At 46.8% G+C, this 18,463-nt stretch overlaps 1 protein-coding gene across 1 annotated transcript; it reads right to left on the reverse strand.

Moving 5' to 3' along the window:
* Positions 1-1,212: 1,212 nt before the first annotated feature.
* On the reverse strand, positions 1,213-6,691 carry LOC115390430 (GTPase IMAP family member 4-like). Its single transcript, XM_030094303.1, has 2 exons — positions 6,543-6,691; positions 1,213-3,012 (listed from the first exon to the last, which is right to left on the reverse strand). Exons 1-2 carry the CDS (start codon positions 6,661-6,663, stop codon positions 1,886-1,888), a joined length of 1,248 nt encoding a protein of 415 aa, XP_029950163.1. The 5' UTR covers positions 6,664-6,691; the 3' UTR covers positions 1,213-1,885.
* Between the last annotated feature and the right edge of the window lie 11,772 nt (positions 6,692-18,463).

The following is an 18,463-nucleotide window of genomic DNA, read 5'->3' on the forward strand; positions in this document are numbered from 1 at the left end:
AGTACATTACATAATACACTTTTTTCACCTGTGTTTACTTATCTATTAAACCATAATTTTCCATACTATATTGTTTATTGCAATGCAGCTTCTTGCCACCTAAACATCTGAGAATTCCCCAAGGCTTCAACTTAATGTCTCTCCTCATATCTCCTGCCAGGTTGAGCCACCACCGTCCTCTCAGAAGGAAAGTGCCTGCAGGGAGGCCATCATCCACCGCCATCATCAGCCACCAGCATTCGCCACCACCACCATTCACTGCCACCAGCATTCGCCGTCATCAGCCGCCGCCCCGGGCCCCTGAGTGGGCCTGTCAGATACTAAACTCCCGGGCCTCTTTTTTGCCCCAGTCCGCCCCTGATTCGGACAAATAAATGACACACTCGGGCTCTAAACGACCACTTTGTTGCCTAATTTAAAAAAAAAAAAAAAAAATTTTTTTTTTTTTTTTTTTTTTTTTTATTAGCTTTGTATCATGTCTTTTTAACATCTGTTTAACTCCGGTGTTTCCTCAGGGGGGTCCTTCACACCGGGAGTTGGTCCCGGTCCTCTGCTGGGGTCGCTGCGCTCGAGTCCTCTGGTCCTGGCTGGCCTGGGGTCTCCACACCTTGGTGTGCGGGATCCCGTTGGTCTGACGGGGTCGGGGGTTGAGCGCTGGTGCCCCAGTACTAATGACTTTCGCCTTCTCCTGGTGTGAACGGCCCCACTGGTAGTGTTTTCCCATGATGCTTAGTGCCATGCCATGTCTCCTCTGCCTTGCTATGGGCATAAATTGGGTGTGTGCGTGTGTTTGTGTGTGTGTGCGTGTGGTGTACACTTATTGATGGTGCAGCTTTTGTTTTTTTTTTTTTTTTTTTTACTGTTAAGCACTTTGCGTTGCTTTTATTATCATGAAAAGTGCTATACAAATAAATAAAGTTTGAAGTTTGAAGTTTAAAGTTATACATTTGAAGAGTTTAGAGCTAAAGTGAAATCAGCTTTAGCCGGTCGATTTCAGCTGGGGATTTCGGCTGGGGGAGGAGTGCAATGCATTGTGGATTATGTAGTATGCTGTAGTGTAAATGCTTTGCATACTGTCTGATCGACTGGGTATGCAGTATGCAGTATGGACAGTATGGGTATGGAAGTATGTAGTAGGCAGTATGCGGTTTCGAACACAGCCAGTGTTTTTCCACAGCTGGTTGAGACTCACCGTCCAGACTCCTGGAAATGTGCTGAGAGCTGAACACAGATCACAAAAGACTCATTTTATTGACACAACTTTAATTCAGATAAAAACAGCAAGTCACTGATCAGCACTGATCCGGGGAGGAGTCAGAGATTTGTCTTTTGTTGGTGGTATTTCATTTGAGGAATGTTGAGGAATTTCGTTTATTTTCTACTGCAAACCAACACGAGCACACTGAACTGTGCACAAAGCAGTTGCACACATGAAGCAGAAGCTCTGTGGTACAAAACATAATGATGCCTCATTGTTCACACAGAAACAGTCTAAATAATCCACTCTTTTTGAATCAAACTGTACTTCTTGGGGGTGCTATGCTGACCCCAGAGAGCGACAGCGCCACGAAGCCACACCTGTAACACTGGTTCTAAATGAGACCAAAAGGTAAACAAAGTACTCACAAGACGAAATTCGGAGATTAAAATCACTTCAAAATACAAAGAACAAAGTATCAGAGAGATCTCAGAACATTTCTTTTACTGGATATTCGAGCAAAGCAAACAGTAATATTGATAATGATAAATGAAAATTAAACAGTAAGAGAGAAAGAGAGGTGTAACAAACATCAGCCTGCCTCCATGATAAACATCTGCTCAGACTTCCTTCTATGGACACCAGGGGGCAGTGTGATGATCTGAAGGAACCTGCAGGAGCTTCACTTCACTCTGTTAAAGAAGGACTTTCTACTTTTGATGTGAACAAATTTCCAAAGGCCTCTCCCAAACGTTGAACCCCTCCAACAATCTCCTTTCCTGCCTTGACAGCGGTCTCTCCAATTATTACCAGAGGATATAAAGGATTGAAACCCTCTGCGTCGTCTCTGGCTTCGTCTTCATGCCTGGTTTGGATGTTGTTGAGTTTCTCCTTCAGCTCTCTGTCAAACTGATCCCTCATTCTGCCCAGCTCCTTCTCCTTCTCCTCCATCTCCCTCCTCCTCTCTTCAGCTCTCTCCTCCCTCTCCCGCTTCCTCTCTTTGTTCATCTCCTCCCTCTCCCTCCTCCTCTCCTCCTCTCTCTCCTTCCTCTCCTTCTCTCTCTCAGCCTGCAGTTCTCGTTTGATTCTCTGCATCTCTTTATCATATTTCTCCTGCAGCTTCCTCTCCATCTCTTCTTTTTCTTTGCGTATTTTCTCCTCTTTCTCCTCCAGGATGCGTTTCTTCTCCTCCTCGATGGCCCTCTCAGCCTCCTGGAACATCTCATTGGTGTAGTGGCTTCCTCCGTTCTTCTGCACCACGTTTCTGATCTTCTGCAGCAGCTCCTGGACCTGAGAGGGATCTTTGTTCTTGTTGTTGAAGACGTGGTACTGGTTGTTACATCTGGACACCAGTTCCTGCAGCTCTGGGCTTTCAGTCAGGAACTCCTCGATGGTTCCTTCAATCAGGTCCCCTCCTGTAAAGAGAACCATGCTGTACTTGTCTGCAGCCTGGCCAAAGATTTCTTGGATCCTTTGCACCGTCTGCTGCTCCTCCTCAGTGAATCTGCCCAGCCTGATGACCACCAGGAAGATGTGTGGTCCAGGAGAAGCATAAGAGATGCACTGGCAAATGTCCTTGGTGGTTTTGTTCTCGCCGAACCTGGTGTCAAACAGGCCTGGAGTGTCAATGACCGCCACCTGCTGACCAGACAGTGTGGCTTTGCCTTTGGAGCAGTCCACCGTCATGGACTTGGCACTGAACTTGGACTCAAAGCACTGGCGGCCAAGAATAGTGTTTCCTGTGGCGCTCTTCCCGATTCCAGTCTTCCCCACCATCACGATCCTCAGCTCATTGTTGTTGGTGAAGTTAGAATCTGTGTGGAGAACAGAGAGAGAGAAGGACGAGTTACATCCTGCTGGACATTAAACACAGGGTTGAACAGTTTCTGCAGAGACGGGATGAAAAACTACCTTGAAATACTCTAAAACTGCAGTGGAAATACTCGGAGAATGTTCTAAAAAAAAAAAAAAAACTCAAAATGTACACTAAATCTACTGGATGTGGTTGGGGAGAGTTTGGATGCCATGTCCTACTATCCGTGGGGCTTCTGGGACTCGTAGCCGCCCTGTCCTCCTCCCTCCCCCTCCTGTTTCCTGCTCTCTTATCACCTCTCTTCCTGCGCTGGGAGGTCCTTCACTAATTCTCAGTGTGGGCGGGTGGCTCGGAGGCCAGGGCACCCTCTGTTTGCTGGCTCTGGCTTTGGCCTCAGGGGGCGGTGGGCTATGTGGGCGCAGGCCTGGACAGGGTGGGGGGCTTGTTCAGGGTTCATGTGATCTCAGTTGGGTCCTCCTACATGCTTCCCAGCTCCTTCCAATTTGTGGATCCTCTGCCCAGCTCACAACCTCACACCTAAAATAACCAGACACACCTAAAACCTCCACAATAACCAGATACACCAACCTCTGTACCTCTGTAGCGCCGACTGACCCATGTTTACATCACTTGCACCTAAGCACATGCACTTTTCTTCCTATAATGAAACATTTCACGGTTCCTGTACTTTTTATTGTTTTTAAATGCTTTACTGTTTTTAATTGTCTATTGTTATTTATTGATTATGTCTGTCTGTACACTGTTATGTATTATTGCATGCAGCTGCCACTATGGGCCCAAGACAAATTTCCCCTCGCGGGACAATAACGTTTAGTTTATCTTATCTTATCTTATCTTATCTTATCTTATCTTATCTTATCTTATCTTATCTTATCTTATCTTCCTTAGTTGAGCCCCTGAGACATTTGGGTCTGGGGGTGTGGGGGCCTTGTTGCCAGTGCCTTTGGTGCTGCACCTGGGCCATTCCAGGTGGGGGGGCTCCAGGGGGGCTGGTGGGCCTTCCTTGGACCTCTGCATCGGGTCAGATCAGGGTGCAGGGATTGCTTGTTGGTGTGGCCTGTGTCAGTCCTTGGGAAAGTTTCAACTGGGTTGGACTCGGGGTCCCCCAGGTGCTTTGGGATCCATTTCTAAACCTTGTTCTGACTGGCTCACTGGGCTGGGCTGCCCCCAGTGGCCTGCTGTGCTGGGCCTGCTTTGCTGGGTCATAGGCTTCCTCTGTCTCTCTGAAGGATGGGGTGGGGGTCAGGGGTTGTGGGCATTGGGGGGACTGCCCATCTGACCTGGTCCCTCCGATTAGGTGCTGGATGGTCATGTTGTTAGCAAGCATGGAATTAACTTCCATTGCTATGCTGACGACACACAACTCTACATCAAAATTTCGTCCAACAGCTCTCTTGCCCCCTCTGTCTCCTCCCTTAGCTCCTGCCTGGAGGAAACAGGGGTGTGGATGAGTCAAAAAATCCTGCAGCCTAATGGCTCAAAAACAGAAGCCATTCAAACCGGTACTACTCCTCATCAACTGCGCTCCTCTCCTCTTACCTCTTTTTCATTGTTTGGTCACACCATCCCCCTCTCTCCCTCTGTTACAAACCTTGGGGTCAAGTTTGACCCCCACCTCTCCTTTGACAATCATGTCGCCTCCATCTGCAAAACCTCCTTCTTCCACCTCCATAACATTTCCAGACTGCATTTTGTGAATTAAGACCTTCTTTTTTGAGAAAAGCATACCATTGCTAATGTTTCCTTTACAGTATGCTGTAATGCCTCCATTCTCAACTTGTGGTACGTGTACCACTGGTGGTACGTGAGCTCCCTCTAGTGGTACGCGGGGCAATCACAGAAATGCATATATTCTTTGAAGATTGGTTAAAAGTCAAAACTTTCAGAAACAAATATTGCCACCAAAATACATAATAATTTCAAATTAAAGCACGTCAAATCAACTGTAATTCACATTCAGTTTTTCTCTTCTGATATGATGTGTTGGACTGCGACGTGGTCACGTTCAGTCACTATTAGCGCGCACATACGTCATCGATGGTTAAACTAGCTTAGCTTCACTGTCATGAGCGTGCAGAGGTGTGATGAGAGGTCCGAAAACTCTACAAACGTGGCTCCAAACAGGAGCTTTTAGGAAAAAAAGTGCAGAACAGGAGGAGAATACAACTAGCAGCCCTGCTAAAACTGAAGCTGACGACGGTGAAGCGAACACGAGGCTATCAGGTGGCAAATTAAGCAGCGTAGCCGAAGCGTCGCTGGCATCCGCTAGCGGTAAGCTGCGTTCACACTGCCAAGTGCTTTACGCGATTTTAATACAAAATACAATTGAAAACAAAGGGGAACGCGCATTTCAGCCGCGACGAGACGCGGCGCGTTGTCGCGACGCGTCGCGATTTTGCGTCCGACGCTGAAGTTGGGAAATCTGAACTTTGACGTGTCGCGATTTTGCGGCAAACCAAACGGAGAGCGTCTTTATGGTGACGTAGTTCAGGGAGCGGGGACCGGAGAAAGCAACACTCACCCTGGTGCAGCTCCTGGAGCAAATAGTGAAACTCGCCAAACTCTGACCGTATGTGGATCATATCGTGCACCCAGGCACGGCGTCCTGTCTGCTGACGGCGTCGTCTGGCTTTATGAAGCAAATAAAGCCAAGCCACCCGCTCAACAGGGTTAGCCGTGATGCTAAGCTAACACAGGAAACTCGGCCGGAAGCCCCGCCTTCCCACCACACGCGACGCGTTTGACGCGTTCGGTGTGAACGCGGCTTTTGGCCCCGCGTTGTTCAGCGTCGGACCTCAGAATTAACACGCGTTCAGCTTCTCGCATTGACGCGATTTTTGACGCAAAACAGCGTTTCGGTGGGAACGCAGCTGAACACGAGAACTGTCACACAAAGGGGCAACTCTCCCTCTCACTTACATCCTCACACTCTCTTCCTCTCTCTCTCTCTCTCTCTCTCTCTCTCTCTCTCTCTCTCTCTCAAACGCGCACCCGCACTCATGCAGCGTCGTTTGTTGCTTCTGCCTTTGCTAACTGTGGCTGACAGAATAAACAAAAACATAAAAATCAAGACAATTGAGTATGTTTTATTTATTTATTTTTTCACTTTGGTCATAATGGTGGTACTTGGAAAGCCTATTTTTTATGAGGTGGTACTTGGTTTGAAAAGTTTGAGAAACACTGCTGTAATGTAATGTATTATTGTTGTTTTTAACCCTGTGCCCATTGTAGCACTTTGAGATTTGACTTCAAATGTAAAGTGCATTATAAATAAAACTTATTATTATTATTATTACACTGCCCTGCCCTCACAAGCTCGATCAGAGAGAGAGAGAGAGAGAGAGAGAGAGAGACTGTTCACTCCAACATTTGCAGGAAATGGCCCCTTATTCCCTGAACGGAGCTGCACTGTAAAAATATAGAAACAAACACACACACACACACACACACACACACACACACACACACACACACACACACACACACACACACACACACCTGAACGCTTACCATAGTTGGTTGCCATGCCTGGATTAAAGAAGTTTGCAGCCATAGCTGGGTTGAAGAAGCCTCCAGCCATGGCGGGGTTGAACAGGTTGTCGGCCAGGTTTTGGTTGAAGTTCTGGTCCATGCTGAGGTCGAGGTGAGTCTTGGTGAAGTTTGAGCTGGACTGCAAACTGAGGAGGGAGGATGTGTCTGCTGCTTTAGTTCAGCTCAGGAAACCCTCCCACTGCACACTCAGTCACAGTGAAAGTGAAAGCATCCTTCTCCGGGTGCTTTCAGCTTCAAAATTACTTTGGCTTTATATGGGTGAAAAATAGAGACAGTCCATCATCAACCAGCTGACAGAGGACAGAGTGAACTCATTCAACTCATTCATGTTGGATCTTTTTGTTTTATTCATTAGTAGTGCTGGAAAAAGTAGATGAAAGTCATTGTTGAGTAAAAGAAAATGTTTAGCTTAGCATAGCATGTAACGAGGTCACGAGCCGCAAGTGACAAATGTAGAGGAGTATAAAGTACAGGTAATGGCTGCAAAATGTGTTGGAGTAAACATGGAAGTATGATTTGTTAGGTCAAGTACAGATATGTGAAAAATGTCTTTGGGTCCAGTAATGAAGTATTTCTACTTTGTTACTTCTCACCACTGATCATCACACAGAAGATTTTTTTATTTTTGTGGGTGTTTTTGTTGGCTGGTTTTGTTCCAGGGAGTGTCTCAGTGAAGCTGCACTGCTCTCTGCTTGTCCTGTTTACAGGAAGCTGCAGCTCTTCTGAAGCTGCTCCCCCTTCAGCACTGATGTGAAACGAAGGTCTTTCCTGGAAACGCGTCTGCTGAAAAAACAACTTCATGGGGTCGACTTCACACCACAGTCATGTTTTCAGCTTTACTTCTATAACAGGGACGAGTGAAAAGGCTCAGAGGACTTATGTTGTCCTGAGAGCCTGGTGCTCCTGGAAGAGAAGCTGAACAAACATGTGGATGCTGGTCTCGGCTCCCTGGGGCCCGGGCCGGGGCTTTCCTCTGCCCCTCTTCTGGACCGGCGCGTGGACATCTGCCTGGGGGAGCGGGTTGGATCTGGACTCTGGGCTGGCCACCGTCTGTCTGGGCCCTGAGGGCCCCTTTGCCTGCTCCTGGCCTTCTCAGAGGTCAGAGGTCATGTATACATGATCATTATTAGTATCACATTTGCATGTTCACGCTGATCTTTAATCACTCTTCACATTCTACTCGTGGACTCAGTCACCTTGTTTTCCTGTGGTGGGTTAGACTAATGGTGATCTGCAGTCGGCCTCTCCTGATGCTCTGGTGTAATGTCATACTTGAATTCTCAGTTTGTACGCTCCAGTTCACTACCAGCTACATTCTCCCAAAAAAAAAAAAAAAAGTCCGTAAGATGCCCTCTGTCACATCTTTATGTAGGTGCAGTAGTCGATTGTCTGGAGTAACGAAAAAAAAAGGGTTTGTCGTATCCTTGCACTCTCTTCCTTCTCTTCACCCTCTTTTGTTGTGGCCTTGTCTGTTCACTTGTTTATTTCTTTCACTTTCTGTTTCTTTCACTTTTCTGTCACCTTGTCAGGTCCAGCAATGTTATGCATTGGTCCTCAAAATAAATAATAGAAATAAAAAACAAGAGGAGCTTTATACTTGGAAAAGCAAATCTGTCAAGCACATAATAGCAGCCAGACTCCCATTCTTCTGCTTCCATGCTGGACAGGACAGGTAAAAACAAAAAAAAAAAAAAAAAAAAAAAAAAAGATGTGGAAACACAAGTCATTTATTCATTTATTGATGTTCTTCTCCATGTGCGTTTTCTTTCGGTTTACTGTTTGCCTGACAAACATTTGCATCATATGCAGTCACATCTATCTATGCAATATGTTTTGTGCCTTTATTTTCCAACAATGACCCTGTCTCAGATGGGTTTCTGTTCAAATGAAAAAAGAAATCAAAATAAAAAGTTCCAAAAAAAAAAAAAAAAAAAGAGGCCACGACCTACAAGAGTGCCGTAAATTTGCAAAGAAGACTATCACAGAAAGAGTCAAGGTCGTCCAAGAAAGAAAGCTGTGTTTCAGTTGTCTGAAGTCTGGTCATCGCTGCAAGTACTGTGAAGACAGATGTATCTGCAAAACGTGTGAGGAAAGACATCTGATAACCGCACTGAAGATGGAAAAGATGGAAGCAAGGGACCGTGAGCAATCCAAGGTAAGAAGGTTAGATCAGCCGCAAGACCAAAAGTCAAGCACATTATATGAAGCAACATCTAATGGAGTCACCCAGAATGGCAGAAGCACTCATACATCCACAATAATTTCAGTGTGGATATATGGATATGGATATATGGATCTGCTACTACTGAGCCAAATCGAGAAGTTCTCGTATATGCACTCCTCGATATCGATATGCAAAGCGACACAATGTTCATCCTCGAAGAGACAGCGAAGGAGCTCAACATAAAAAGTGAACCAGTTCAGCTGAAACTGTCCACGCTGGCTTCACAGAACACAGTTGTGTCCTGCCAAAGGCTAACTGGTCTTCAAGTAAGAGGATTCTACTGTGACAAAATAATCCCTCTACCAGTGACCTACTCCAGACATTTTATTCCTTTGAACAGAGACCATATCCCCACACCCCACACCTGCAATGGCGTGGGCTCATCTTGAACGCATCGCTGATGAGATTGCCCCTCAGCAGAGCTGTGATGTTGGCTTGCTGATTGGCTACAATTGTCCTCAAGCCCTCGTACCCAGACAAGTGATGCCTGATGATGGAAATCAGCCCTTCGCACAGGGAACAGATCTGGGATGGAGTGTGGTTGGCTAGGGTAACCCATGTCTAAACCATGGCGATGCATTCGGAGTAAGTCATCAAGTTATAGTGAAGCAAGTGATATGGAGTGAAATTAATGCCAAAACCTCTCCAACACAAAAAACGTGTTTTATTCACAGCCGATGATTCACACACAAACACAGTGTGTTTTGCAAAAGCAAAATGCCATTCACAACTAATGCACTTAGGTTTGTCCATCAAAAAAACGTTCCACAAATTAAAAAAATATATATCTGCACTTACATTAAAATATTCTTTAAGTGCAAAATAAAATCTTTCAAGATTATTTTTTTTTTCCGAGTACAAAAAACAATTCTGCGGGTTGGAGAAAAAAATCTGCAGGTTGGAGAAAAAATTCCGCGGGTTGGAGAAAAAATTCCGCGGGTTGGAGAAACTTTTCTGCGGGTTGGAGAAACTATTGGCTCCCCAGCGTCACGTGACTTTGGCAGTGATTTTGCACCTTCCTGATTCGCATCCGCAGGACTTAGGATTTATTCACAACTGCCAGTGTTGTGTAATTTGCATGCCACAACAGGAGGTGGCGCTGTGCGCGTTCACGTTTACAGTGTTTACAGTAAATGATCATGTACTGTGCTTCAGACAGAATTAAACACAAGGAGAAATGGACCAAAACAGAAAGGCGACGGACTGTATGGAGACCAGCTGGACCCGGTTCAGACCCGGTTGGGCTCACTTACCGTTCCTGTTGTGGAAAAGGCTGCCTGGAAGTGAAATGTCCATCAAAGCATCGCAGCAGAGCGGCGCTACAGGTTGTCAGGGCACAAACTTTTGTCTGGATTCAGTGATGGCATTTTGTCTTGAAGAAGACAGTAATACTACAGCCAGACACAGAAACACTACAGCCAGACAGACTCACATCTTTGTGACAGCTGCTAAGTTTTGTGACTTAGTTGTGTGGACGCCGGTGGACTGCAAGATGCACAATGTTTTCCTTCATTTTATTTGCAGTGTTATTTGTTTATGCACAATCTAATCGTACTTTATACAGTTGCAGTGATATTTGTTTGCACAGACTTTTGCACCTTATTTGAACTGTAACTGTAACTTTAACAGTGTGTTGCACTACACAAGAAGGTTGGTAATAAACAGAAGACTTTGAAACCAGAAATGGTGACATTATTGCAGCATGGGTAAATGGCACAGTCTCACAGAGGATTTCCCATTAAAATGAAGTTTCATAAATAGCTACTGAGCTACAATATTTATTTTCACCATAGTCTTATTAACTTATTAAAGCAGAGGCTGGTTTTTGTCACCATATGAGCAGTAACAGCTGAGGAGATTTACCTGTCCTGACAGAATGAAATGTTCAGGATAAATATTAGAATTAAGCAGAGGAAGACTGTTAGCCATCAATTTTATTTACAGAAAAACAGAAGTTGGCCACATATAATCAAGATAAACAAAACAAGCGGTTCATCTCAGCACACATGGACTTAATTTCACCATTCATTCGTTTACAACTGACACACTGCTCACTCTCCACCATGTCGTTCTGTTGTGGAGCTTGATACACATCAGGTGTGTGAGGTTCAGGTGTAGCCTTTTTCTCCGTTGGAATCTTTCCGCAGCTTTCACCTCCGTGTGTTGAGATGTGATGACAGGTTCAGTCTGGATGAGGTTCATTCACTTCATCAGCAGCTCTCCTGAAAAACACACTTGCCCATTATGACTTTTAACATGAGGTCAGTTACAATGTACTCTCAAAGTCAATCTCCTATGAGTGAGGACAATTATGATATAAATTCAACAGTAGAGGGAAGTGGAAGTGGAGGAAAGAGTGTTTGCTTTGCCACTACTGCCCTGAGCTAGCGTGGCTAACGCTCGCAACCAGCTAACACCACGGACACCACAACATGGGTTAGCTCCGGCAGTGACAAAAATGACATGTACCCACGACGATAATTTAATTTTTCATCAACAATGACCACAAACTCACCTGTTGGCTGCTCAGGGCGCGTTGTTCTGGGGCGACTGACTCACTCGGTTGTGGTCCTGGCTGGTTGTGGATGGTGCTATGCGTTAAACGGCATCAACAGCGCCACCTCCTGTTGTGGCATGCAAATTACACAACACTGGCAGTTGTGAATAAATCCTAAGTCCTGCGGATGCGAATCAGGAAGGTGCAAAATCACTGCCAAAAGTCACGTGACGCTGGGGAGCCAATAGTTTCTCCAACCCGCAGAAAAGTTTCTCCAACCCGCGGAATTTTTTCTCCAACCCGCGGAATTTTTTCTCCAACCTGCAGATTTTTTTCTCCAACCCGCAGAATTGTTTTTTGTACTCGGAAAAAAAAAATTAATCTTGAAAGATTTTATTTTGCACTTAAAGAATATTTTAATGTAAGTGCAGATATATATTTTTTTAATTTGTGGAACGTTTTTTTGATGGACAAACCTAAGTGCATTAGTTGTGAATGACATTTTGCTTTTGCAAAACACACTGTTTGTGTGTGAATCATCGGCTGTGAATAAAACACGTTTTTTGTGTTGGAGAGGTTTTGGCATTAATTTCACTCCATAAAGTGATGCCAGATCTTCATTCCACCTCTAACCTCACAACTGAAGTGCACTACGTCTGCAGAACACAGATCGAGGAAGTGGTCGTACCTGCAGACATCATCAAAGTGATGGAGTCTGACTTTGTTGAAAGAGCCTCAGACGCCAGTCTAGTCTCTCAGAAAAATCTCCAATTCCTGTCAACACCAGAAGAGGGCATCAGACTTAAAGCTCGTGTCCGGAGTTTCCGTTCGTTTCCAACGTACCGTATTGGCCCGAATATAAGACGACTCCGATTATAACACGACCCCTATTTTTCAAAGATAATTTTGTGAAAAAAAAAAAAATGCTGAAGACAATAAGGTCACCCATAAAAGAAATTTTTATTATACAATTATTATAAAGTCAAAAACTCACTACTGAGATAACATTTCACGAGATATAAAATGAAAAAATAAGAAGGCTCAAGGAGTCCAAACTGCATAAATGATGTAAATAACTTTCCAGTGCCTTCAGCTGAATCAGGCTCTGGTGGTGGACATTCCGTCTTTCCGTCTTTCAGAGACGTATTCACTCACCCTTCTATCAGTCTCTCTGAAGCGTCGCTCTCAGGACCACGGAAAGCTTTTCTCATAGTGTTAGCATCTGTAGTGTTTTTTTCTGTGCTCTCCAATATCGGAGGAGGCACTCTGCTCCACCAGATCTCCTGGCGGCTTGGCAGTTGTTTGATGACTCTGCTGCGTTGATCACCATCAGGTTAAAGTTGGTATCATAACTTCTCCTCTGTTGTTTGCTCAATTGTCCAGCGTTCAGCCCCTTTGTTCCAGATGATCCGCCATTTTTCATCAGATCATTTGATCTCATTCCATCGCTCCACTCGCTCTCTGGTCAGTGATACTTTGGCTCCATCTAGCGGCGCGGACGGGTATTGACCATCTACCGTAAGTCCGCGATTGAGGATGGAATTTCTGGAAAAAAACATCGTCTTATATTCGGGCCAATACGGTATGTATAATTTTTTAACAGAGCTTAAATGTGTCAGTCTGGTTCGATACTACAATATAATATTAGCATAAAGCAATATAAAAAATTATTTATGAGCCCCGTCTTCGTCTCATAGACCCCCATGTTATCCGAAAAAGCGCCAGTCAAAACGGTTGAGTAGGGCTTCAAGTCAACCACACTGTGTCCCCCTTTCCTTTAGCCTTCACCCCGCGTACTTGGTAGTTCACCGGGTCTAACCTTTTCTCAACCATCGCAGGCCCTGTCCATCGTGGTGCAAAATTGGCTGAGAACTTCACGGATGTTTTTGACAGTGGGTGCGACCCGACCCGGCCCAGACTACCGACCGCAAAGTGTACATCCCTGCATCGTGCACTGTTGTATCTGGCTTGCCTAGCCTTGGCCGCGCCCACGTGTCTCCTGACCTCCTCCTGCAGCTGTGTGTGTGTGTGTGTGTGTGTGCAGGGTTTGGTGTGTGGTTGTGTGTTGTGCTGGTGCCCTCCCCACCAATCTCTCCAGAGGCCCCTTCAGCTCTCTGCCCAGAGCCAGCATGGCCGGAGTTGCACCCGTGGACTCATGCACCGCCGTGTTGAGGGCCAACCGGAGCTCCGGCAGCCTTTTGTCCCAGTCCTGGTGGTGGACCCTGACAAAGGAGGCCATCATGGTCTTCAGAGTGTGGTTGACCCCCCCTGTCATGTTGGTCTGGGGGTGGTAGGCTGTTGTGAGTTTCTGGGTCACCCCCCAGGACTCACACAGCCGTGCCATATGGTGACTCGTTAACGGGGGACCACGATCCGACACCAGGCACTTAGGGACTCCCCAGCGGGTGAAGATTTCTTCATTGAGAATCTTACCGACCTTCGGAGTCTTGGCATCCCTCACAGCGAATAACTCCACCCATCTGCTGAAATGGTCCACCACCACCATCAGGATGGAGTTCCGGTCCCTGCTGGGAGGAAACGGGCCCAGGAAGTCCACTCCAATCACCTCCCTGGGAGTTTTGACGTCGGGTGACGGGAGGAGACCTGCAGGTTTCTCAGTGGGGCCCTTCTCCTGCTGGCAGGTAGTGCAGGTGCGGACGTGCCCCCAGACATCTTTGCGGACCGTCGGCCACCATGCCACTTGGAAAACCTTCAGCAGGGTCTTCATCCGGCCCAGATGCCCACCACAAGGTCTGTGGTGGTAGTAAGCCAGGAACTGTGGCACCAACGCGGCAGGCACAACCAGCTGGTAGGTGACTCCCCCATGTTTAGTCGGAACCCCCCGGAACCACACCCCTTGCTGGCGCTTGTAATGAACCCGACCCACATCGGACAGGTGTGTGGAGGTCTCAAGTTCTTGGCAGGTCGGGTCAGTTGCCTGCGCGTCCACAATCTCCTGGAAGGAGCTCGGCAGGTCCCCCCAGTATGTCCTGGGGACCGTAGGAGCCACGGACTGGGGAACCCCAGGACCAGTGTCCGCCGCACAAAAGTTGACGTTATCCGCAGAGCTCCTCGACTCTCCAGCCTGGAGAACCTCCGTACAGATGGGTGGGGTGGAGGGAGCCACCGGTGGAATGGTGACTGCAACATCAGTAGAAGTCCGGTGTCCGGAGGTCGTGGGAACAGCAGGTGGGGAGGAAATAATGGACTTGCCAGTGAGATGGCTGTTGGCTTCATGCTGTTTCAGCTCTTCCCGCCATTGCTCATCTCTCCGCCGCAAACACGCTGCTACCACCTGTTCCAGTCTCTGCAGCTCCGCATCCACATACTCCTTGAGCTCCTCCCGCAGATTGGCCATAGCCGCCCTGAGACCGTCTTCTCTGCTGAGAGTACTGTTCACAGCCTCCCTGAGCCGGGTCTCCAGGCGGTCCACCGTCTGCTGCAGCCCCTCTGCTGTGTGGCCCTCCATGCTTTAGGAACGCCCCTGGGAAATGCGAGTAAGGCACCCGCAAGCGTATAATGTTTATGTGTGAAATGTGCTTACGGTTGCACGCAAACGTGCGCCTGTGATGCGCGCGCCCGTGCGAGAGCCGTGCATAAAGACGCGCGTAAAGCGTGCGTAAAAGGAAAAAAAGACACCCCTTAACAGAAAACGCTGTATACGGAGCTGCGTACTGGAATCTGGCATATAAGGTGTATGGCTAAATATGCCCCACGTACCATCTAAGCCCTGTATAAGCCCTGTAGATGCGCTGATTGATGTAATTAAATCCGCGCGATTCCCCGTACGGGCCACCACTCTGTAACAATTCGCCCGTCGATTCCAGAGCGATCTTGCCACTACGCATAAAGAGGTCACGGGCGGAAAACAACAACCAGCAGGGGTTATGAACAGGCAGACAAAAACCTTAAGATTGGATCATAAAGCAACATTTATTCTAACAAAAACCCCTCCCAACAGAAAACAAGCCACCCGACGCTCGGGCGCTCCTCCTCATAAACTAACCAGAAAACGCCGCACAACGCGGGAAGTCCAGAAATGAACACAAAGGGCTCACAAAGTCCTGTCTTTTATTGCCCAAAGTTCCCCAAAGTTCGAGGCGCACGTCCCTGCAGGTGACCGACTGAGAGGCTGGTGTTGTGGGTTACTCACACCCGGTTAACTCCTCAGTCCGCTCCTCCTCTCCAGCCCGGTGGCTCCGTGGATGGAAGTCGGTTTAATCCAGTAGACCCCAAAAAACACCAAGTTATTTCCACACTGGTGCAGATCCACCCTGGAAAACGCTCCACAGCCTCGCTCCTCCGGCAGGTGAGTTCCAGGACGGCGTGTGACGTCACTCTCCCCACTTGCAGGTGCGCTGCTTTCCCTTAAATAGACAAGCCCCGCCCCCGGTACCAATGTCCTGATAATTACGACGGACACGGTTTCCAAACACAAAACTGTGCCCCAGATTAAACAGCCCACAGTGACCCAAGTTTAGCATATGAAGATGACAGCACAGGAACATATTTTATCACCCCTGCTGGGTGAAACATGTAGGGACCTCCGTGGTCGTTACAATATTATCGGATAAAACGAGTCTCCAAACGCAGCTCCCGGGCTGAATTTCAACCCACCCCGACTCTAGCTGGGATACAAATGGATTCTTCAGCAGCCATCAAACAACCTGCATCCACTCAAAGCCCACAAAAAAGTACCACCACGAAGAAAAAAAGGACTTTATCAGTTGTCTCGTGCGTCAAAAAAAAAAAAAAAATGACCGAAGCTGGGCAGGCACCCAAATAAATATTGGATATGCGTTTGATTCATGGAGGGAACTTCAGCTGCATTTGGGAGTGAAAACGGATGTCTTGCAGTAAACTACGACGTAGTAAACAGCATGAGCATCCCTGGTGCAGTGCTCTGAAGACGGACAGTCAGTCAGTAGTGTTTGTGCGCGCTCCCGTGCCGCCTCAGCTGGTGGCTGCAGCAGAGCTGTCTCGATAAGGCAGGAAAATCAGGCAATTGCCTAGGGCCCCCTGCTGGCCTGGGGCCCCAAGACAACGACTGTTATGAATAAAAAGCAACAACAAACCGTGTGAGCGCCCCTTGGCAGCCAAGGTGCAATGACGCTGTTATTGGGAGTCGGGATCCCCCTCAAGGGCCTCCTCTCAGTAGCAGCTGACAGCACGCAGTAGCCAGCCGGTTTCATGAGCCCTGCAGCCCTGCAGCCGGCAGGGCTGCAGGGCTCATATCAAAACGATATGAGGTTTACCACAGTTGGGTTGCAACAGGATTACTATCGCAACAACACATCATCAGTAGGGTAAAACTAACCTGTCTCACGACGGTCTAAACCCACCTCACGTTCCCCATTAATGGGGGATGTTCTCACTTCTCGCTAAACCTTTCTCTTCCCAGCTCACTCAGATGGATGACTGTCAGCAAAACTACTTCAACTACTTGAAAATAAAAGTTCTTGTTGATAAAATATAGTCCTTGCAAATTAGAAGTTACAAGTAAACACTTCAAAATGGAACTTTAATTGTTTAAATGGATGAGAGACATGGCCTTTAGCCACCCCCATAATCTGGAGGTGTGCCTATGATCATGCTCGCCATGAAACAGGAAGTGACCTGTGAACGCTCTGAACATGGTCCGATCAGGCACAAACGTGGGACCAAAGTCCAGATCTGATCACTGCAATATGATAATGATTAGTTTGACATATAGCCGGATAGCACCGCCTGCTGGAGACAGGAAATGGGAAGTCCATGCTCCAATCTGCAGGAAACTATGCAAATTTTATCAGAAGCCACCTCTGATCACAGCTAGAGTATATGATAATTACCACCATAAAGGTATTGCGCATTGCGCAATCTCTAATTTGACTCAGGAATTTATATGTGGTATCGGAGTCCCGTCTGATCAAAATGATATGAGGTTCACCACAGTTGGGTGTAGTGCCACCTGCTTGAAACAGGAAGTGGGGTGCACATGCTTCAGTTAGGCTGAAACTTGGCACATTGGCTCAGAGGCCACCTCTGATCTCAGCCATATGATGGTCAACAACATCAGAAATGGCACCACCCGCTGGCAACAGCAATCACATGTTAAATGAGTGCTGTGAGACGATTCATCATCTCAATGTGACATTTGTTGCCATGGTGGATGAGTGGTTAGCGCTCTTGCCTCACAGCAAGAAGGTCATGGGTTCAATCCCAGGACCGCGTGGGCCTATCTGTGTTGAGTTTGCATGTTCCTCCCCATGTCAGGATGGGTTTCCTAAGGGATCTCCGGTTTCCCCCATCAACCGACAACATGCACAATAGGTCAATCCTCCAGTCAGGTGATCTGACCATTACCCTGGCTCTCCATCTGGAGATGTGTCCCCGGGCGCTGCCCACTGCTCCTACGGAATGCTTCAGTGGCATCGATGGATGGGTTAAATCAGGGGTGGGCAAGCTTTTTGACTCGCGGGCCACAATGAGTTCTAAAATTTGACAGAGGGGCCGGGCCAGGAGTATTGGACCGTTTGGGCCGAATATACTAAAGCACTGCATAAAAATATTTTATACAGCAATTGATGTGAATAATTTTTGTCATGTCTTTTAAAGAAGTTTTAATTAGAAATATATATTTTTTAAAATTCTGGTTCATTATTTTTTGGAGAGATGTGAGGACTAAAAGTTGGTGAGGACTATAAATTCCATTTTTTCCCCTGCCCTAATGCTCTTCTGTAGACATCAGTTTGAAGCTTCAGTCCTTTTTGAGAAGACACTTCCAAATATACAAAATAGCCCTTATCAGTTAATACCTTTGTCTCAAGGAATATGCAAGATACGGTGTTTATACACTATTATGCACAATACTGGGAGGAGAAAATGTAAATAGATGAAAATAGCATACGCACTGTGATTTCTAAAACCTGGAGATTATGTCTGTTTTAATACGTTTCAATCAAAGGTACAAAGTTAAAGAAATCAACATTTATTGGGAAAAAATAAATGGAAAAACTTTCAACATTCAAAACATATTTTCAAGCTCAATAACAGCAAACTGCACACGTCAAGCACACAGACAGGCTGGACTAAACATCCTACCTGGAGCAGAAACTAGAAATTGAAATTCAGACCGATATGCGACGTATTAATGAAGCTGCTGTACCGCTGCTGTGC

The sequence above is a fragment of the Salarias fasciatus genome, chromosome 6 (assembly GCF_902148845.1).
Source record: "Salarias fasciatus chromosome 6, fSalaFa1.1, whole genome shotgun sequence".
Taxonomy (NCBI): domain Eukaryota; kingdom Metazoa; phylum Chordata; class Actinopteri; order Blenniiformes; family Blenniidae; genus Salarias; species Salarias fasciatus.

Excerpts from the sequence above, each read along its gene's own strand:
- LOC115390430 (XM_030094303.1), bottom strand. The coding sequence starts at position 6,663 with ATGGACCAGAACTTCAACCAAAACCTGGCCGACAACCTGTTCAACCCC. Across the intron at positions 3,013-6,542 it reads AGGCATGGCAACCAACTATG|ATTCTAACTTCACCAACAAC; the intron begins GTAAGCGTTCAG and ends TTCTCCACACAG.